This window comes from Colletotrichum fioriniae (assembly GCF_027942845.1).
Source record: "Colletotrichum fioriniae strain IMI 355084 chromosome Unknown scaffold_2, whole genome shotgun sequence".
In the NCBI taxonomy this organism is placed as follows: Eukaryota; Fungi; Ascomycota; class Sordariomycetes; order Glomerellales; family Glomerellaceae; genus Colletotrichum; species Colletotrichum fioriniae.
In genome coordinates, this window is record NW_027076838.1 from 2404217 (window position 1) to 2424532 (window position 20316).

At 53.3% G+C, this 20316-nt stretch overlaps 5 protein-coding genes across 5 annotated transcripts; 4 read left to right on the forward strand and 1 right to left on the reverse strand.

Moving 5' to 3' along the window:
• Nucleotides 1–1292: 1292 nt before the first annotated feature.
• HTS1 (Cytoplasmic and mitochondrial histidine tRNA synthetase) lies at nt 1293–3480 on the forward strand (the record flags this gene model as incomplete). Its single annotated transcript, XM_053187492.1, has 7 exons — nt 1293–1344; nt 1427–1551; nt 1667–1824; nt 1889–2575; nt 2637–2691; nt 2768–2938; nt 3010–3480. The coding sequence occupies 7 exons, from the start codon at nt 1293–1295 to the stop codon at nt 3478–3480; spliced, it is 1719 nt and encodes a 572-aa protein (XP_053054996.1).
• Nucleotides 3481–9658: 6178 nt separating this feature from the next.
• Nucleotides 9659–10781, forward strand: N0V96_002466 (uncharacterized protein; the record flags this gene model as incomplete). Its single annotated transcript, XM_053187491.2, has 2 exons — nt 9659–9859; nt 9912–10781. The coding sequence occupies 2 exons, from the start codon at nt 9659–9661 to the stop codon at nt 10779–10781; spliced, it is 1071 nt and encodes a 356-aa protein (XP_053054995.2).
• A 1581-nt stretch (nt 10782–12362) lies between these two features.
• On the reverse strand, nt 12363–13807 carry CMK2 (Calmodulin-dependent protein kinase cmk2; the record flags this gene model as incomplete). Its single annotated transcript, XM_065756531.1, has 5 exons — nt 12363–12755; nt 12810–13195; nt 13249–13405; nt 13467–13674; nt 13731–13807. 5 exons carry the CDS (start codon nt 13805–13807, stop codon nt 12363–12365), a joined length of 1221 nt encoding a protein of 406 aa, XP_065614900.1.
• A 2613-nt stretch (nt 13808–16420) lies between these two features.
• N0V96_002468 (uncharacterized protein) lies at nt 16421–17081 on the forward strand (the record flags this gene model as incomplete). The annotated part of the gene is made up of 3 exons (XM_053187489.1): nt 16421–16468; nt 16599–16749; nt 16813–17081. 3 exons carry the CDS (start codon nt 16421–16423, stop codon nt 17079–17081), a joined length of 468 nt encoding a protein of 155 aa, XP_053054993.1.
• Nucleotides 17082–17900: 819 nt separating this feature from the next.
• On the forward strand, nt 17901–20196 carry N0V96_002469 (uncharacterized protein; the record flags this gene model as incomplete). The annotated part of the gene is made up of 4 exons (XM_053187488.1): nt 17901–17978; nt 18039–18234; nt 18426–20012; nt 20075–20196. 4 exons carry the CDS (start codon nt 17901–17903, stop codon nt 20194–20196), a joined length of 1983 nt encoding a protein of 660 aa, XP_053054992.1.
• Nucleotides 20197–20316: the final 120 nt, after the last annotated feature.

Below are 20316 nucleotides of genomic sequence, written 5' to 3' on the forward strand. Positions count from 1 at the left end.
TGTCTGGGCATCGGGTTTCCATCAAATTTCATTGGACTGCGCTGGTGCGACGCTCCGCTGAAGTCTTCTCTCACTTATAGGTGAGGGGGGTACAATCTGGCTGGTCCCTTATCATGTCAATGGTCACTGCGAAACGGGGCATCATCGGATTCGGACTCTATGTAGGAACCCGACAGCAGTTAAATTGTGCTTCCGCGGCACTTCTCCGCAAAACCGAAGCGACAAGAGAATACTGGCCCGGAAGACTATCTAGATTCCTGGTTCGACCACTTGGACAGAGCTAACTGCTTAAGATTCGCGATAGAGTTGAAACTTGCAATCTTGAGGCTTGTCGACTGTTACATCTGGCTTTACTCCGTACATCATCCAGGCATGTTATAGAAACTGATTCTCGTTACCGTTTGCCTGCCCTGATTGGGTTGCAGACCCATGGCCAAATCTCACTCGGTGACCAGCTGTCAAAAGTGCTGAAGTTGCAACTTGATTGTGATCATGGCCGTACTAAAAAACCAACAAGGCTCGCAACAAGGCTGTCAAGTTGGACCAGCACGGCCGTTGCGATGAGTAGCTGCCAAATACTTACGTTGTTAAGATATCCATTATCTTGATCTTTCTTACGGCGAACGGTGCGACTCTGGATTGCTGTATTGTAAATTGTGGAGCAGCGCAGAGTCAACTAAAGCCGGATCGTCAAAAATAACTCATTATATTGAGCTTGCGATTATTCAATTTACATTTGGGGGCCTATCACGCGACGCGTACCATAGAAAAGGTCGACTTGTTACTTTCGGTGACATAGCGGCACCAGTCCAGTCAGCCTCGCCGAGCAGGGATCTGCCACCTCCTTTGCGGTACGTCATTGGATGGCGCAAAGGGGGTGCATCCCCGTCGAGTCACAGCCTTGCAGCCATTTTTCGACCTCACAAACCCCGTCCCTCCCCCAAAACCCGTCGCAAGTGCATACGGCCCCTCCAAAACTTGCGATTGAGTCACCTACCCAACCAAGTTTACCCGGCGCCGCTTTTTTTGTCCCTTTTGAAGTCGGTACCCCCTCTGCGCAACAAGCGCCCGAGATCTCGGAAGCCAGGTGAATGCAGATCCAGGTGAAGATTTTCTCGAGGTCCGCCCGACCGGCCTACCGACTGACTTTTCTTTCTCCAAGCCCAATTACATCCCCTCTTTTGCCTAGAACCCGCATCAGGCCAAGCAGTAGCAGCCGCGCGTTTTCCACGTCCAAGTCGTCGTCGTCGTCTCGTAACCAAAGCGATAGTCACGAACAACAACTGCCCAACATGGCGCCAAAATCAAAGTTTGAGCTCAAGACCCCAAAGGGCACCAAGGATTGTCAGTCCATATTTACTCTTTCGACCCGAGACGGCATCGTACGACGGACGCGCCGCGGACTAACACAATGTTTGCTTCAAAGGGTTCGGCAAGGACATGCTCATCCGCGAGAAGATCTTCTCGCAGCTGAAGGGTGTCTTCCAGAAGCACGGCGGCATGGAACTTGATACCCCCGTTTTCGAGTTGAAGGAGATTCTGTCAGGCAAAGTACGACATATTTCCGTGTTTACCCCTCCCCCCACCTACGAGAACCCCGCGATCCACTTCGGGTCCTCAACTCAACTACAAGATGGAAGATGCTAACCAACACCCTCTTCTATAGTATGGCGAAGACTCGAAGCTCATCTACGATCTGGCCGATCAGGGTGGTGAGATTACCTCTCTGCGATACGATTTGACCGTTCCCTTTGCGAGATGGCTCGCCATGAACAAGGACATCCAGAGCGTCAAGCGCTACCACATCTCAAAGGTCTACCGCCGGTACGATTTACGACATCCCTCTTCCTACAATACACTCGGCGGCTAGCTGACATACTTCTCACAGTGACCAGCCTGCCATGAACAAGGGCCGCATGCGCGAGTTCTACCAGTGCGATTTCGACATCGCCGGTACCTACGATTCCATGATCCCCGACGCCGAAATCATCAAGATCGTCGTCGAGGTCTTTGAAGGCCTGGGCTGGAACGGAAACTACACCATCAAGCTCAACCACCGCAAGATCCTCGATGGAATCTTTGAGGTCTGCGGCGTTCCCGAGGACAAGATCCGGACGATATCCTCGGCCGTCGACAAGCTCGACAAGCTCCCCTGGGCCGATGTGCGCAAGGAGATGACCGAGGAGAAGGGCCTTGACGGCGAGGTGGCTGACAGAATTGGCGAGTGGGTTGTCCAGAAGGGTAAGCAGGACCTGCTCCGGAAACTGCAGCGCGACGACAAGCTCGCCGCCAATGCCTCGATGAAGGCCGGCATGGCCGACCTCGAGCTCCTCTTCACCTACCTAGAGGCCTTTGGCGCCCTCGACAGAGTGTCGTTCGACCTCTCCCTCGCGCGTGGCCTGGACTACTACACTGGCCTCATCTACGAGGTCGTGACGGAAGGTTCCGCGCCGGCTGTTACCCCTGACGCAGACGGCAAGACAGCGAAACCCAAGAAGAAGAGCAAGGGCAAGGACGACGATGACCGCTCCGACGACCCTAGCGTCGGTGTCGGCAGTGTCGCAGCCGGAGGACGGTAAGGAGAAAACTAGATTGTTCTAGATCACAGTTCTCAGACCGCTAACAAACGATGGCAGCTATGACAACCTCGTGGGCATGTTCTCTGGCAAGACGCAAATCCCGTGCGTTGGTGTAAGTGATCCATCCCCCCCGTCAGAGCGCAGGAGTCAAAACAAGAGATGTCGTGGGATATTGACAGGTAATCTAGGTCTCCTTTGGCATCGAGAGAATCTTTAGCATTACCAAGGCCCGGATGCAGGCCGAGAGCGAGGCGCCGCAAAGTACGGTCGACGTCTTTGTCATGTCCTTGGGATCCAAGGCCGGTCTGATTAAGGAGAGACTCGAGGTGTGCTCAAAGCTGTGGGACGCCGGCGTCAAGGTAAGACTCAACATACGATGACTTTCAGTTGAACACAAAGAAGACGCATCGCTGACACCCATTCTCTCTAGGCCGAGTTCCTCTACAAGGTCAAGCCCAAGCTGCCGCCGCAGTTCAAGGCAGCCGAATCCAACGCCACCCCCTTCGCCATCATCCTCGGCGACGACGAGGTCCAAAAGGGCGTCGTCCGCATCAAGGAGCTGGGCCTGCCCGAGGGTCACCCCCAAAAGGACGGCGAGCTCGTCGACATGGCGTCGCTGGTGCCCGAGGTGCAGAAGCGCCTGTCGCGGAAGCGCGAGCTCGACAACCTCGCCACGCGAGCCGAGGGCCTGCGCGTTGTTGGCGGCATGAAGGGCGAGGACATCAAGTCCACCACGTCCACAACGGAGAAGGAGACGGTTGTCGAGACGCCTGCTGCTGGTGCTGCTGCCGAGGCGCCTGTCGCTGCTGTCTCGGAAGGAGAGAAGCCCGCGGAGGAGGAGGCGGCGGCGGCGGCGGCGGAAGCTACGGATGTGAGCAAGCCTGCAGCACCGAGCGCATAGATTATGGTGAGGTGGTGTCAAGATTTTTAGAAGCAGAAGCACAAAAAAAGGCATTTGAAAATAGAAACGGCCGTCCCACTACCTAGTCGGCGATGATTTGTATCCATTACCTTGAGGTATCTACCTACCTATTCCAAGCCCGAATTGTGATCTTCTAGTCGATTTATGTCTACCTACCATGGCCGCGCGGTACACACGCGCAGCGCAGTCTTACAAGTCAAACTATCTAAACCATAAATTTTGTCCGCGGCGAGCGACTCGAATATCTCACGATCGCACCTATATCAGATAGCGCACAGAAGCAAACCAGATCGACAGGGTCAGAATTTAGAGACCCCCCTCCCCGACAAGTTTATCGTTACAGGTTGGCGTGGATCATTTCTAAAACCACCACGTGGGGGAAGGGAAGAGAAACAACGAGGTAGCGTAAATAGGTAGTCAGAGCAGCGACCTTCTTTCTAGCATGTTACTCCGTACTTCACAAAGGAACGCGAGAGCTCAAAACAGAACGCCCCTAGCGGGTTGCAACGGCGGGATTGTCAGGCACCCGGCCGCACGCAAGAGAAAAGCTTGGTTCCGTCGCACCATGGAGGATCTAGTGCTAAAGTCAATGCGCGCAGGGACTTGTACTTCGTAGGTGAACTTGGTCGGCTAGTCTTAGTCTACCCAGCTATTCGATGTTGTTTGATCAGCTCGAGAGCTCGAGGATTCAGATGGCCTGATCTAGGAGACCACATCTCTTCTTGTAGCTCCGTCGATCATCGATAGGTGGTAGACGACCCCGGATCTCTGTACTGCCCCATATTAGTGTATCCGTCGCGACGCGAGAAAGAGAGAAAGAGAGAAAGAGAGAAAGAGAGAGAGAGAGAGAGAGAAGACCCAGGATCGGCAGGGCATAGAGAGAAACCGCCTGCGACAGACTGAGGCTATTCGCAGATGCCCGCGCTCAAGTGAGGCGTAACCACACTCAAGCAGATGTCCCGTCTTCTGTCTCTTTCTATTTCCCTCTGTTCTTCAAGCCGACCCGCGCTGGTTCCTCTACCCCTCACCGCTGGCCCTGGAGCCTGGACTCTACGATAAGCAGTCGGGTGGGGGTTTCAAGGAACTCAAGGCGCACAACCCCGCCGACATCGTGATAGGGCGAGCAGGGCTCAAGTCAAAGTTGACAGGGCCTCTGACCAGAGCCTGTCCAGAGGTGGCAGGGTCAGAGAGGAGCCTGAAAAAAGCTTTGCGGAACGCCGACATTGGAAAAATTGAGCGCATTTGTTGCAGATGAAAGAATGGATCGAAAGCTGCACGAATCGGTCGATTGACGGTTGGGAACTGGCACTTGTGGTGTGGTTTCCGTCCGCTACTGCAGGAGGGACCGGGCCTAGGTGCAGCACAACGTTCGTCTGAAATTTTAAGGTATTTTGCTTCTTTGGAAGAAATTCGTGCCTGTCCGTTGTGCATGGCTGGTTCCATGTTCCGTTGGCATGGCCATCCCGCAGGTTGTCGTTCTTGTTATGGTATCAATCACAACAAACATGTGGCGGGCGTCACATTTGTCAGTATTACCCGACGAGACTTACTCACCTATGTTATGCTCACAACTTGTTGCATTGCATTCAGCTTCAAACGAACGACACCTACACAAAACCTGTCTTCGACAAGTCTTCAAACTTGGAAGGGCGAATTAGGCTACTGTTTGATCTTGCGGTGAGAACCAGAAGTGGGCAAGCACGGACGTCCATTGTGCAGCAGCACCACGGTTGCAACCGTGATAAGGGATTGGAGGTGCATGCCGTCTGGAATCCTTGGAGATCTGTGCGGATGTCCACAACGTGGTGGTGATGGGAAGAGGAATTGGGGGGGGACCTCATAGGCGAGCGGGGAGAGGAGATGGAAATGTTTCGTTTCAGTCCCAATTTTTGATGGTTCCGAGTCCGTGAGCCTTGAGCCAGCGCTGAGGCCTCGTCCTTGGGATCAAGTTTGCTGCTAGGCACACGACCGTCGTTCTCTGGCGTCTGGCTCACCCCTGAATTGGTAGCTACGAGGACGAGCACGACCTATCTGGATCGTATGCACCGCGTCGGATTGTCGAGGAGGGCGACGCGAGATTATAGGCGCCAAGACACCCGAGGATACTTTCTGTCGATTCTGTGTACAATTTACTCTCACGCGTAAAGGCTTGGACTTGATTGATGCGGCGAGTTGGACCCATTGTATTGCTTTTCCTCGTCCGCTTCGTCCACTTGCTTTGCGTTGGCACTGCGTGGTTGCTTTTCCCTCCAAGTCCCGGTGGCGGTGGAAGAAGTTTTCTGTCACTTCTGTCACTTCTATGCTTTTGGTTTCTGTGGTCTGCGCGGGCATCAATGCCATCATGAGAATGAGAAGTAGTGGCGATAGCCCGACAGCTTGACTATCCAATGGAATATTCTGCCCATTGAAAGACCCTCGATGGGTGAACTGGAGCGAGTGACCATGGCGCTGGCACATGTGCCCGACGTGGATATCCGTACGGAGCACCGCATATTGAGGTTACCACGTTATTGGGACCGACGGGCGGTGCTGCTGGCGGACCGCGGCAAGGGCCCAGAGGGCATATTGCGGTATATGTCGGCGGAGATTCATTCGCTTGCGTGTCATATTACATGCTTTTCTGCATTACTCGAGTGCCGGTCCCGAATAGGTGAGGGAGGCCCAAGTGCACAAGGAGTAGGAGAGGGAGATCGTAGGCTAGCCAGGTTCTTGGACCACAGTTCCCAAGGAACGGTTCGAAGGTCGAAGGCCCATGGCGGCATGGAGAGAGTTGCAGGGTTACACCTGCGCGTTATGAACGTGGAAGTGGGTGTGATGCTGTCACTTGTCATGAACCTGGACAAGAAGAGGAGTTCGTGAGAATAGGGCGGGCCAAAACATCGCGTTGCTTGTGGGCATGATGTTCAATGAGGTGCAATGAAAAGCCGTAGAGGCGAGAGGAGCTTACGAGGATGGCGACAGGGGAGGCAGGGGGAAAAGAAGCGTGGAAAATGACAGCAACCCAAGGAAGGGAACGATGATGGAGATCTGATGCAGGGGATGGTGCCTTCCGTGGAGCATCTTGGGAGCCTCTTGCCCTCTTTGAGACTTGCAACACTGGGTACGTCTTCGTACGGATAGGTTTGGAATGGAAAGACCCGCTGTTCGGTTGTCGGTTCGTGGCTTCCGGTGCAGGGCAGCAGGTCGCCCAGTCACCAGTCCACCACGCCCAGGCAAGGAAGGCAGGCACGACGGGAAGTCCCTGGCTGTGCAGGTACGTCTCGACTCCCACTTCCCAATGGAAGCACAAGTTCTCAGTTCCCAATTCCCAGATCCCAGGGTGAGGGCAATGAGCCTCCCCTCTCTTCATCTCGTCACCCCTCAAAGCCTCAAACCAACCCCAGCAAGACTCCGGCAGCAAGCACGGCGGAATCGATGGCCAACCGGGGAACTGGAAATCAACTACAATTGGAAGGTCTGGAATGTCCACGGCCAAATTAAACCGTTGGTTGATTGAGTTATCCCACGGTGGATTCTACTTTGATGCCCGTTAGTTTTCTGCTTTGCTTATACTGTTCTACTCCGTCCGCTACGAAAAGAGAAAGGCATTGCGAGCTTTCTCCCGACTCTCCTCGGGTTGCTTTCTTTTTCTCGTCCCTTTCGAGCAAGGGTTTCGTGTGTCTTCCAACCGTCTTGCATCATGCTCCACCAACAGCTGGTCAAGAAGCCGCGCTATGTGCAAGAATCTTCCCTCCAAACTCGCCGTTTGGACTTCCGGTTCGTTGCTACTCAAGTGTCGAACTCTCTTCCTTGCTGACGAGACACTGACGGCGTTTCTCCAATGTGTCGTGAGCTGTGACTCGGAGTCTAGAGTCTTAATCAGCATCACCTCCCTTCGCAAATGACATCTAATAGTCGACCGGCGTGCGAATCATCTCCGTCCATCCCGTGCAATCCACAACGGGACCGCGCATCGCCCGTCTCCCCCCCCATCGCAATTCCCAGACCTGACACTGACAGAAGCCCATCCCTGCTTCATCATCGCATCTAATTACTTATCGCGTGCAGAACACGCTACGGCGCTCTCGGGATGCAATTAATAGCTTCAGGTACGGGCACTTCTGGTTCACACGCACAAGTCCCACAAACTTCGATGGCTTCGACCGCCCCGTCTTCGTCTTGGAATCTTTCCCCTCGTAGGCTCATACGGATACTTAGCGTGTCCGGTCTACGGGCTAACGGACTAGGGCGCTGCTGCGAGGTGGGAACTATTCGCACCTTGCAGATTGCACAGGGCGAGTCTCTCACAACTCTACCCGAGCAACCCAAGCCATCTCAAGCCATCCCACGCACCAAGCAACGCCTCGCAGCTCATAGCGTATCCACTCGAGGGCCGAGAGAACCATTTATGATTTGCTGAAATCTTGCCCCAAGGTACACAGCTGCGCAGCACAACGCGTAGCCAGGTACGCAAACTACTATGGGCAGAGTTACATTTGTACGCAAGAGACTTGCATTATGGGTGGGTTCAACACCATGGGCAGCACCAACGACGAGCAGGGTTAGAGGCAAGGGTCGACAGGAAAATCCACGCCGGTGCCAGGGGAACACACCACAGCGAGATGGAGCTCGATATGCAGGTCCTCGAAGGAGACGAGAAAATCTCATTGCGCAGGCCACTCACGCCTGAAGCTTGTTCCCCCTTTCTCCCTAGTCCAACGTCGATGCGCAAACACCCTGCCCAGGCCCCAAACCAAACTCGAAAAGTGCTCGAGCTTTGCTCTGCCAGACTGTGTGTACGGTATCCGTACGGATCCCCAAATCAAGTGCTTGAGGGGTCCCGAAATCACCTCCCCTGGATGCAATCCATGGCTCCATGAGGTACTTGAACACGGCCCATCCCCCCCCAGGCCCAAAGGGTCTCTGCTTTTGGTTTCGAGAACCTTTCCTGTGATCGATCCCCAGCCTCTTCCGTCGTTTCTTCTTGTGTTTCTTGCATCGTCTCGGCTGCCCACCCACTCGCTCACTGCCTTGGTCTATACTCGATGCTATCAGCCTCAACTGACAGTTTTCTCAAGCCGTCTTTTCTACTGGAGCTTCCCCAGCTCTCCTTCAGTGGCCACTTCGTCATTAATTCAGATACGTACGCTGGTCTCACCTTGTGTACCTTGTCTCGGTCTTGACTGTTCAGCCGCCACCCTCACTACCTGGCAACCACATACAAATCCTTACCATTGGTCTTCAACTCGATTGGTGCTGCCCTGTTTCTGTCTCTTCGACCTTCCGTTCATCTCAACGCCGGCCTCATACAGTTTGCCTTCCCCTTTCCGACAGATCACGAGCAAAATCGACTCATTTGCTGTACTACGTATCCGTACTACGACCTTGATCTACAGCACCTCGACGACTGTTACCTGGGCACGTCATTGTTTCCCAGTTCGTCCTAATAACCTTGCAAACCCAAAGGTTCACCCGCAAGCAACATCCGCGCCGTGGGAACATCTAGACGTCTGAAAAGCCCAACATTCCTGCCACAGGTTCTGACACAAACCCTGGACGAAGATCATTCTGGGTGCTAAGGTCAACCGTCGACCTGCACGCGACTTGCACGAAAGTTCAGACGACTTGAGACTGTTCCCGAGTCCCGGTACAACGCCTGTTACGCATTTCGGGGTAACCCACTTACACCCGAATCGTTGCCTCGTGCTTTATCGAACACGCCTAGCCTCTTCAGCCCTCGTTTGTCGCTCTCGTCTTTTCTGAGCCAACTCTGCATCTGCCTCGATACGTCGACCTCAGCATAAGTCATAAGTGCCACCGACGAACACTATTGCTTGGTTCAACAACGCGCCGACTTGCCATTGGCCCTTGGACTTCTACCCACACTATCGACTTTACGAGTAGACTTTGGCCCTGATCTCATCCAGCCATTGGTCTCATATCGGATGAAAAGGTGGCGAGCTGAGTTAGCCTTCCTCCATCACTCAGCCAACCTAGTATCGCGAACTCTCTTCACACGCGCAAGCACTCTAAATCCATCACGATGGGCGGTTTAATACCACTCCTTCTTAAGCCCGCTGCCGCCGGCTCTCGGGGCAGCGTTATTTTTCCTATCAACAGAGCACCATCGCCCAGCCCCCCAACCACGACACCACAGCCTGCGGCAACATCACCAACCATGGCTACCAGTTCAGTCGGACCTCCTAAGGCGCGAGTGCACAAGCGGTCTGCATCCCAGCCGGCACCACTCCCCGTTCTGCCCTATACTTCTGCTGAATGGAGCAAGGCTGTGTCTGAGGTCAAGCGTCAGTATATCAACCGCAAGTACCGACCGTGCTCTTTGCGCTGTTGCGAGATCCTGGACAATATTAAGGAATCCGTAAGTTGTATTCATCTGAAGTGGGATGAGACTGTACTAATCGAGTCAACAGGCAAACGTGGAGCCGGCGTATCTCATCTATCTTCACTTTTACGCCGCCAGCTCCTTTGACATGCTCTCCCGGCCTTTGCAATGCGCCTCGCCGTATCGGACACGGCTTCTCCAACAAGCTCGTGAACACTATACACGAGCCTCGGAACTGAGCAAGGCGGCGGATGAGACCATGGCTCGCTCATCACGGCCATCCTCAGCGGCAACCTCAAGTATGCATTCGCCGTCGAGTTCTACTTCATCCCGCGCATCCTCGCGGACGTGGACCAACTCAACCGCTTTCTCGTCACCCACGCCATCTGTCTGCTCCGTCGAGGACGCCATGAACAAACTCTCCGCAACCCAGCCCCCACCAAAGAAGCGTGTCACCTTCTGCGACGTCCCCGAAGAGCCATTCATCCGCCCCGACTCTCCCACTCTCGGCTTCGACGACTTCCTCTGTGCCCCACCACAGCCCGAACCGCCACGCTATCTCCCGGTTCTCCAAGAAGAGCCCGAGCCTGCTGATGAGCCCGCGGAGGAGGCTGCGAAGCCAGCGACGCCCGAGCCCCTGAACGAGGACTGCGATGCCTTCGACTTCCTCCAAGAGCGCTCCATCCATCGCTACTGCGGCTTGCTCTCCAGCCTGCGGTCGCAGATCGCCGTCCACATTTCCAACGTCGAGGAGCAGCTCGCGGCACCCCGGCAGAGCGATACGGGACGCCACTCCCTCCCCGCCAGGGCAGCGACCCCGGAGCTCAGCGATGAGTTGCGTAATCTTGACATCAAGGCCCGCATTGAGCGTCTGCGCCAGAACAACTGGCAACGACGTCGCTTCGATATCGGCCGTTACGAGGCGCTTCGCGAGAGTGTCCTCGCCGAGTTGGAATGAACCGTCACTCTCAGATGACCGATCACTCGTTTCCTCGTATTTTGCACTTTTACCCTTCCCGTTTTCAGTCTACTACAATGATACCACCGGCCTCCGGTCCCTCTTCTTATACTGTACCATGATTTGAATCAATCTTGTCCATTTATTCCACGGCGAAACAAAAGCATCTAGGGGGAGGTCTCACCCCTCCGTTTGGCAGCATTGCAGGGCAGGACGGCGCACTTGACTGGTGGTCTCTCTCTTTCTAAATTTCTCTCTCGATATACCTTGTACAAGCACAACAACGACTCGTTACGAAACCAAAACAATACAATCAGTAGTAGTAGTAGTAGTAGTAGTAGTAGTAGTAGTACAGAGCACAGGGGGTAGAAGGGCCAGCGGACAGTCTACGATGGACTCACCCCCCTTCTCCTCGACTTCAAGTAGCAGCAATGCCAAATAGCAAAGTTACATCTTGACAAGCATTAAAGTACCTCATTGAACGTCTTCTCCATGTGCCGTGAATTATTGGAAACGCACTCTCTACCTACGTCTGGACTTGCGCCTCGACTGAGAGTTGATTGAGAGTTGATTGAGTAGCAAAGACAAACCCGGAGATCGGGAAGAGTCAGGCGTGATAAAGTAAAAGTAGGGGCAGATAAGAAAGGGCCAGGACAGACGAAACCCAGTACCGCGGTCGCCGTACTGCCTACCCTACCTACCTGCTTGTTTGCTTGCTAACAATGGCTCGACAATGGCTGTGTGCGGCTAAGTCGACATACTTATCACCTTATACTGGACGGCTAACATCATAAAAAAGAAAAAGATCAACTCGATAACAAAACTGTAAACCGCCCTCCAAAAAAGAGTTCATCCCCGGTGGGACTCCAACCCCCCTTGGCGCTCAAGCTGGGAATCAGAGTCGAGAACTTAAAGAAAGCCTGTCGTCGTGTTACCTCAGGCTGCAGGCGTAATTTGATTGTTGTTGACCTTGAACCACTTTCGCGTTACCCACGCCCAATTTTGATCTGACCAACCGACCTAGGAAGGCGCCCGCTGTGCTGGTGACGGGAACGGCATTGGAGGGAGGGTCTATAACGGATGAACAGCCTGTTGAGCTTCCTATATATTCAGGTGGTATACGTTGCTTCTACAAAATCCCAAGACCGAAGGCTAGCGGCTGCCAGCTGCAACATCACCGGCTTGGATTATCATGTTCGAGGTTAAAAAGGGCCATTTCACCAAGTAACCATGTACGTGTGACATGACTGCTTAATTCACCAAGGCCAAGTACTGATGCGCACGAAGAGATTCGATTCTGGAAGAAATGATGGGTGTTGCTCAAAGTCATATCTGTCCCTGGCTTTTCTGTCCTCCCCGCCCGCTCCGGGAAAGCAACAAACATATAGCGCTCATCTAGCCATGTATCTTCGGCCTGAAACGAAATGAGTCCGCAACGAAAGGCAGTAAGAACTTAAAAAACTTCAAAGCCGCTGCTGAGCCGTGATCAGTGGCCCGCTGTATCATCCAACCCGTGTGGTATCATCTTCCCGAGTCCTGGCTGATCCGCCCAGGTCACCATACAGAGACGTACGTCGCTTCTCATCCCTGAAAGCTGCGTCTTCTGTGTTCCTTCTCCGCATCCTCCTTCACCTTGAGCGTGTCCTGCTGCTGCTTCATCTCGCGGACCTTGGCAAGAACGACCTCGCGGAAGATGGCGCCCTTGATCGTCTTGGAAAGGCTGCGCTTCTCGCCAGTGGCAACCTCGTGTGCGCCAACGTGCTTGGACTGGTCTGCGGCGCTGATAGCGTCGGCTGGGAAGTCCGAATCCTCTGTGTCCTCCTCCTGTGCCTTGAGCGTCTCGATTCTGTTGGCAAGCTTGACCATCTCGATACCGCGGCGAAGACGGGCCTTGGCCATGTAGGCCTTGATCTCGGGCAGCAAGTTGTGGTCGGTGGCATTCTCTCCGCTGAGCCACGGGTGATGGAGAGCCTCCTGTTGCTGTTGTCAGTGCTGAGTTCTCGACATTGATCCGTGTCTGGTACATACCTCACTCGACCAGCGCTTGACGGGCTCTGGTTGCAGAAGATGCAAAATGAAGTCCTTTGCATCATCACTGACATCCTTCCAGTAACGCTCGTGGAAGACGACCTGAGCGTTACTGCATTCATCGATAAGATCCTGGAGGTTCTCTGAGCGGAAAGGAGAGTAACCGCAAAGCAGAGTGTATGTGATGACACCCATGGACCACATGTCTACCGGCTTGCCATGACCCTTCTTCAACATGACCTCAGGGGCTGCATAGCCGAAGGAACCGGCCATTGTTGTGAGGACTTCGTCTTTGCGGTCGAGCATCTTGGCGATACCGAAGTCGGCCAAGACAAGATCGGACTCCATATCTCTGGTAAGGTAAAGGAGGTTCTCGGGCTTCAAGTCTGGTCTAATAGTCAGAGAGATGTGGGCGCCCAGGTTATCATGGTAAACTTGCCTCTGTGTACGACGTTGTTCTGGTGCAAGTAGTTGACGGCTTCGAGGACCTGCTTGATGGTTTGCGAAGCATCCTTCTCTGTGAACTTGCCCTGCTCGCAAATACGATCGAACAGCTCTCCGCCCGTAGCTAGTTCAGTGACGATGTAGTACTTGTCCTGCAAGATAATTGTCAGCTTTGACAGTCCAGGCATGGCTTCGTAGCGGAAGGTTACTCACACGCGACTCAAACCAGTCAACGAACTTGACAATATGGGGGTGCTTGAGACGCTGGAGCATGTCCAGCTCGTCGTAAACCATTCTCTCGTTGCCCTTCACATTCTTCTTGAGGATAATCTTGACGGCACACTTGCCAGTAGGACCGTCAGCCTCACGGACGATACCGTAAGTTCCAGCTCCGAGGGTGCGACCGAAGCGGTATTTGGCCCTGTAGAGAGGACGTCAGGATATGGTATTTAGATATTGGTCTGGGATTATTCGTACTTCTTATCGTAGCTCTCGGGTTGGCCCTGGAGCCTGCTGAGCATATTGGAGACTATAGGCGAGCGTGTGGTCAGCATTGCTTATGGATTGGGAACAGTAAGGCTGGAGAATTGTTGCGCGAGGCAGCATGTTCGCAATCACGGTAGAGCAGTACAACGGCCAGGCAAGACCACAGACGAATAGTATGATCCAAGAACTTACAACTCATTTTTCAGGAGGGGTTGTCGGTCGCAGCGAGTGTTGTGTGGAATAACCGGACAGACACAGCCTTTGGTGATGATGGGATTGAGAGGAAGCGGGCGTCAGCGGTGGGAGTGCAGACGACGTTTATGAGAGGGAGCTTGAGGCTGGCGTAGGTCTGGAGTAGAAAAATCGAGCAGAAAGAAGGCTCGACCCTGGACAGGACAGAGAAGCAGCGGTTGCTGATGGAGACTTCCCAGGTAGACTGGACGGGATTCGGGAGGGGGGTCGAGTCGGGGTGCTGGTAGCTCTTGTTGCTTGGGTTGAGGGGAGGTGGGGTAAAACGGGAAGTAATAGCGCGAGAGGGTACTTTTTCAGGTGAGCTTCACAAGCAAGAAGCACTCTTGGGATCAAGCACCTCGTAAACGTAGGTAAGTAAGGTAAGGAGAATAGGTACCTCTTGTCCCCAGGTTCGGAGGTGAAAGGCTCTTAGATAAAGGTATTTAGGCTACGTCTATCTGCAGAGACTATCTGTAGAGAGCAGGTAAAGGCACCAAGTCAAGGCCACTACACAGCAGACCTCCTGGAGGCAACCAAACCTTCAGGCTGTACAGCTCCAGCATGTGCACAGAAAAACGAAAATGGCGGTTCTGGCATCACAGGGAACAAGATTCAGGGGTCATGGCAGGCCGGAGTGAGCCTTGTGGGCTGGTAAGAATTGAAAAGGATGCTCAGCCGCAGAGAAATGAGGGGCAGGCCGCAGAAGATGAGGGAGGGCACGGACATGGCCGTGGATGAGCGACGGCATCCACGAGCATTAACGATGACGGACAAGGGTCCTGGACGTCTTGGAGTGGACCGCCGTATCCTGAACGATCAAAACGACTGGAGCAGTGGAGGCGCACACCGGAGGATGAGGGAACCGGCAAAGTGTGGCTGAGGAGGCCGCTCTTCCACCCTGCATCTGCTGGCTGCCCTGTCACTCCTGTGTGCCTGTAACAGGCATCGAGGTGACTCTCACTTCCAGGCTCCAATTCATTGGGTTTGCTGGGTCGCAAGGCTTAACCTCCGATCCGATCTGCTTGCAACGGCATCTTCAGAGATAGATGATCCCATATCTTAGACCTTAAGTGGACGATGTATGCTGGATATGGTATCCGATTGGTCGACAACTGCAGTGCCGATGGCTTCCTCCTGTCAATATCCAGGCATCCTTGGATCACACTTGAAGGGTTGCTCAAAGAAGCCTGGTCTACAATTTACATGTATTCTTCTCGCCTGGTCCATGAAGTGTTTCCGCCAGCAGACGTCATTTATAACAAGTTGAGTGTTTGAGTCTGGCGTGGTTGAACGACGGCCCTCAAGGAGAAAAATGATTCAGGCATAAAGAAGTTTGTTGATTAGAAACGGTTGTAACCTTCCAGAAGCACATGAATATTTGGTAGACTCTGCCGACATACACTCAGAAATCGTGTGTGACATTAGGCATGACGGCGTCTAGAAGGAAGTACAAGTGCATCCATCATTGCAGTGCCTTACTGTCTTTATGGTACATATACCCATTCCTGAGGGCTAGAAAGATTGGTAGCGACGGAGTTCAGAGTATCTAAGGCAAGGTAAGGTAAGGTATCTTAGGTAGGTACGCGAGGCTGTTGATAACAAGACTACACAATGAATATGGAGCTGAGGTACCCAAGGTAATGTAGGCTGTCTATGGCCATTCTTGCTCTTCAAAGATGCAATACACTACTTTTTGGGTTGTCACTGGCATCAAATAAAGTGGGTCCACCGGGCCTACGACCGGGTTACAGCACGCGCATTCGCATCGGTCCAAAATGCATTGAACCGCCGCTAATCCTCCCCCGCGGCGTCATTTGGACCTTGAAAGTCTTAGGTAAGGTGTTAGAGCTTTCCAGGTCGCTCATTTTCCCTCTCTCCAATTTACCTTGGGTATGTACTCTAGTCTGGGTCCATATACAGGTATTTCCTACGGTAAATAACAAAGCACCTTAGTGCTATGTGCTACGTAAGGAGCCAAGTGCCACCGTCTACGCCTGTAACTCGTGGACCATCTCCAACACGCCCGCGTGTCTCAACATTGTTAAACCGACCAAACAACTGACGTTGCTGCACACTTGCCTCGTTCACTCTCATTGTTGGGCACGTCTTTGCTTTGCTGTCCTTGTTGATTTGCATCCGGCTGTCTTTTTATATCCCCAGATTCAGACCCTGGAATTTGGCTCCCGCATCGGCTGCTTCCCACATTCCTGGACACTTTTTGGCTGCTGTTCTCGGCAGGAACCACCAATTCGTGGGGTCCTCCTCTCTGGGCAGCCCCTCCAAGCGACCAACAAGCCCCTCAGCAAGCCGCAACCCGCCTGCCTTGCCTGGGCTGCTCCTCGAGCCGCCGACTGACAACTTCTCCTTCGCTCAACTTCTCCCTTTTCCTTCCGTCGAGCCACTTTCGCCTGGGCTTCATCCTCCTCTAGGCCACTTGACCGCCCTTCAAAATGGCTTCCAGCTTTGCTTCCAAGCGGCTGGCCAAAGAGTTGTCCAAGGTTCGTTACCTCACGTCCAGCTCGCTACCTCAACCCGTCCTGCGATCGAAACATGTGCATCTTGTCGCATTGCGCGCGCTCGCGCTCGCGCTCGCCTTATGAAACTTTCTGACCTTCCTAACTCTCACAGCTCAACTCTGGTCTGCCTCCCGGCATCGAGCTCATTTCGGCCGACAACTTCGAAGAATGGACCATGGACATCAAAGTCTTGGACGACAATCCACTGTATAAAGACCAGGTTTACAGGCTGAAATTCAAGTTCTCGCAACAATATCCCATAGGTATGCCTCTCTACACCTACCAGCTCCTCAGTACCTCCCCAAGTAACATAACCTGGTCCATAGAACCCCCAGAGGTCACCTTCGTCAAGACCACCGAGCGACCGATTCCCATGCACCCTCATATCTACTCCAATGGCATCATCTGTCTTGATCTGCTCGGCAGCCAAGGCTGGAGTCCTGTACAGAACGTCGAGAGCGTCTGCATGAGTATACAGAGCATGTTAACAGGCAACGAGAAGAACGAGCGGCCGGCGGGAGATGACGAGTTCGTTCGGAGCAATCGCTTGCGCCCTAGAGATATTGACTTCTACTATCACGATAACACCGTTTGAACAACATAAGACGTTTGCGCGGCAGGGTTGGGTATGGCGTTGTATCGGATTTCGGCATACAGAAGGGGAAGCCCAGGACAACCATAGTATTAAGGAGCTGGTGCTCGGCTGAGGGGGAGAAGATGAGGTGACCAACACAGTTGCTGGCCCTCGTCAGCTTTCGTGGAGCGAGATCTTGAAGAGATCGGCCGGGAAAATTGTGTCACGAGCGGGATCGCATCCCCGTAGAGAACGGTATTGACATCCATGTTGATGTTTGGTAGGATCAGCGGACCATACTTTTTTGGCCAAGTAAGGTATACATCCTAGGTGGCCTCTACTGCGCATCATGTTAGCAAGTAGACCATATTCCAGAGCTTTCATGCTGCAAGTCTGCAGAACAAATCGTCGCGACCAGCGATCGCGAAGCAGTGTTTCTCGCAACTGGAAACATTTCCAGGTTGAGACATTCATCGACCTGACGGAATGGACGTAGCGCTGAGAGCGGGCCGGACACAGTGACTGGCCCCCACTGATCCGGTATGGAATTCCCCGAGAGAGCACCTGCACTGTGAGGTGGCACCTAAGGTAAATCACCCTGGCGGCCTGACCCCGCTGACGCAAATGCTCTCTGTGCATGGAAGACGTCCCGTGTTGTAACCAATCTAATCTCTCAACCCGATAGCTCCAGACCTTAGGCCCTTTGCGACCACAGCTCTCCGTCACCGTTCCATCTACCTTACCTACCTTACCTTACCCCGACCACGTCACCTCGCCTAGCAGCGGTCAATCTGCGCTCCACGAAACAACAATCGGTGCCAGTTGCATGGAGAACTGAAAATGGCTCCTCGGCCTGGCTTCAATACGGACCAAATAAAGGACAAAGCGCGCAAGGACCTCCTTTACCTGCTCGAGGCTGTAAGTAAGGCATTTCGACCCGGCTGCCTGTCCTTCGCGAGCTAACCCCGGCGTATTCAGGTCCGCGGGAAGAAGAACCTCATTCTTGAGCGCAGCTTAGCGGGCCCGATCAGCACCATCGTCAAGGTTGCTACTCTACAGGAATACGGCGTAGACAAGTTCTTCTTCCTCGAGAACAAGAACGCCGACACCAGCCAGCGGAATGTCATCTTCATAGCCCGTGGCGAGTGTGCTCGCCATGCGTCAGCCATAGCAGGTCAGCAAGCACCCTTATCCGAATCTCACATGTTCCCTCAGGTCCCAGCGAATTTTCACGAAGCGTCTTAAGCTTAATCGCGCGACTATCATCCGTGGCCTGCCGAGAAAGATGCTGCTTGATGGCCAGGCTTCTTGCAACCGACCTACAACCTGCTGAGTGAGCTGCACTTCATGCTAACGACCTCTCAGAGCAGATCCGTCGCTTACAGCGAGAGAGCCAAACAGGCCATGAATTCCACATCTTCTGGGTGCCTCGAAGGACACTCGTCTCCGACAAGCTGCTCGAGGAGGCTGGCGTCTTGGGCGACGTGAATATCTCTGAGCTGCCATTACACTTCTTTCCTCTTGAGAAGGATCTTCTCTCCCTCGAGTTGGATGAATCTTTTCGCGACCTGTATCTCTCGAAAGACGTCACACCGTCCTTCCTGCTCGCCAAGGCTCTGATGGAGATCCAACAGAATCACGGGTTGTTCCCCCGAATCATCGGCAAAGGCGACAACGCAAAACGAGTTGCCGAGCTTCTGGCACGAATGCGACAAGAGATACTTGCAGGCGAAGATGCGAATGAGACGAATCGTGGTGGCCTGACGCCGAGCACACTCACCGAAAGTGTCATAATAATCGACCGCGAAGTGGACTTTGTCACTCCTCTGTTGACTCAACTGACCTACGAGGGACTCATTGACGAAGTATTCGGCATCCAGAACAACCAAGCTGAAGTGGATACGACAGTTGTTGGTGCCCCTTCTCAATCCTCGGCGACGAGCGCGCAAGCCAGGAAACGCAAAATCCAACTAGATTCCTCTGACAAACTATACGAACAACTTCGTGACACAAATTTCGCCATTGTCGGTAGTTTGTTGAACAAAGTCGCTCGCCGACTTCAGAATTTACAGAAGGATTACGAAGGACGAAATAGTCACAAATCCATCGCTGAGCTTAAGGATTTTGTCAGTAAGCTGCCTGGATATCAAGCGGAGCAGCAAAGTCTGCGCATACATACGGGCTTGGCAGAGGAGGTCATGAAGTACACACGGACAGACCAGTTCAAAGGTCTCTTGGAAGCTCAGCAGAATCTAGCTGCTGGTGCGGACCCATCCTCACAATTCGAAGCCATCGAGGAATTGATTGCCCGAGACACACCGTTACCGGAAGTTCTGAGGCTGCTTTGCATTTACTCGTGCATATCAGGCGGCATCAAACCGAAGGAATTCGACCAGTTCCGACGACTTATCCTCGAGGGCTACGGCTATCAGCACATCCTCACCCTGAATAACCTCGAGAAGCTTCAACTGTTCTTGTCGCGCTCTTCTCCGTTGGCAGAAATGATCCCGATGACTGGCTCTGGTGGCAACACAACAGGGACAAAGACGAACTATACGTATCTCCGCAAACTTCTGCGTCTCATCGTCGATGAAGTTCAGGAAGACGACCCAAACGATATCGCCTATGTATACAGCGGATATGCGCCACTGTCGATCCGTCTTGTGCAATGTGTGCTGCAAAAGCAGTATCTGCTCAAGGTCACCAGAGGCAATGGCGTAAGTGGTGCGACAGGAGCTTCCGCAGCACAGGGCTGGCACGGGTTCGACGAGGCCGTAAAGCACGTCCGCGGGCAGACATTCTACGAGCTGCAAAAGGGCGAGGAGAAGGCTGTCAAAGCTCGAGCGTTACTTTCGGGAGGCACTGAGAAGCAAACGGTATTTGTGGTGTTCGTCGGAGGCATAACATTCACCGAAATCGCTGCTTTGCGGTTCATTGCAAAGCAGGAAGAAGGTATTTTCCCATATTGAACCCATCGTGTAAAACATTGCCCAACTAACCAATGTCATTTGTAGCTCGGAGAAACATCGTCATCTGCACGACATCGATCATTAGCGGAGACCGAATGATGGATGCGGCAATTGAGAAGGATTCGTTTGCAAGAGATAACGTCAAGCCGGTGAGCCCAACTGCATGAGAAAGGGCGCAGGGTCTGCGGTGGAAGACTGGTAGAGCTGAGAGACAGGGACGCCGTCTTCGGCATTTGAAAGATACGACCAACATACAGATAATTAGCTTCTCGTGGAGAAGTGTTTTC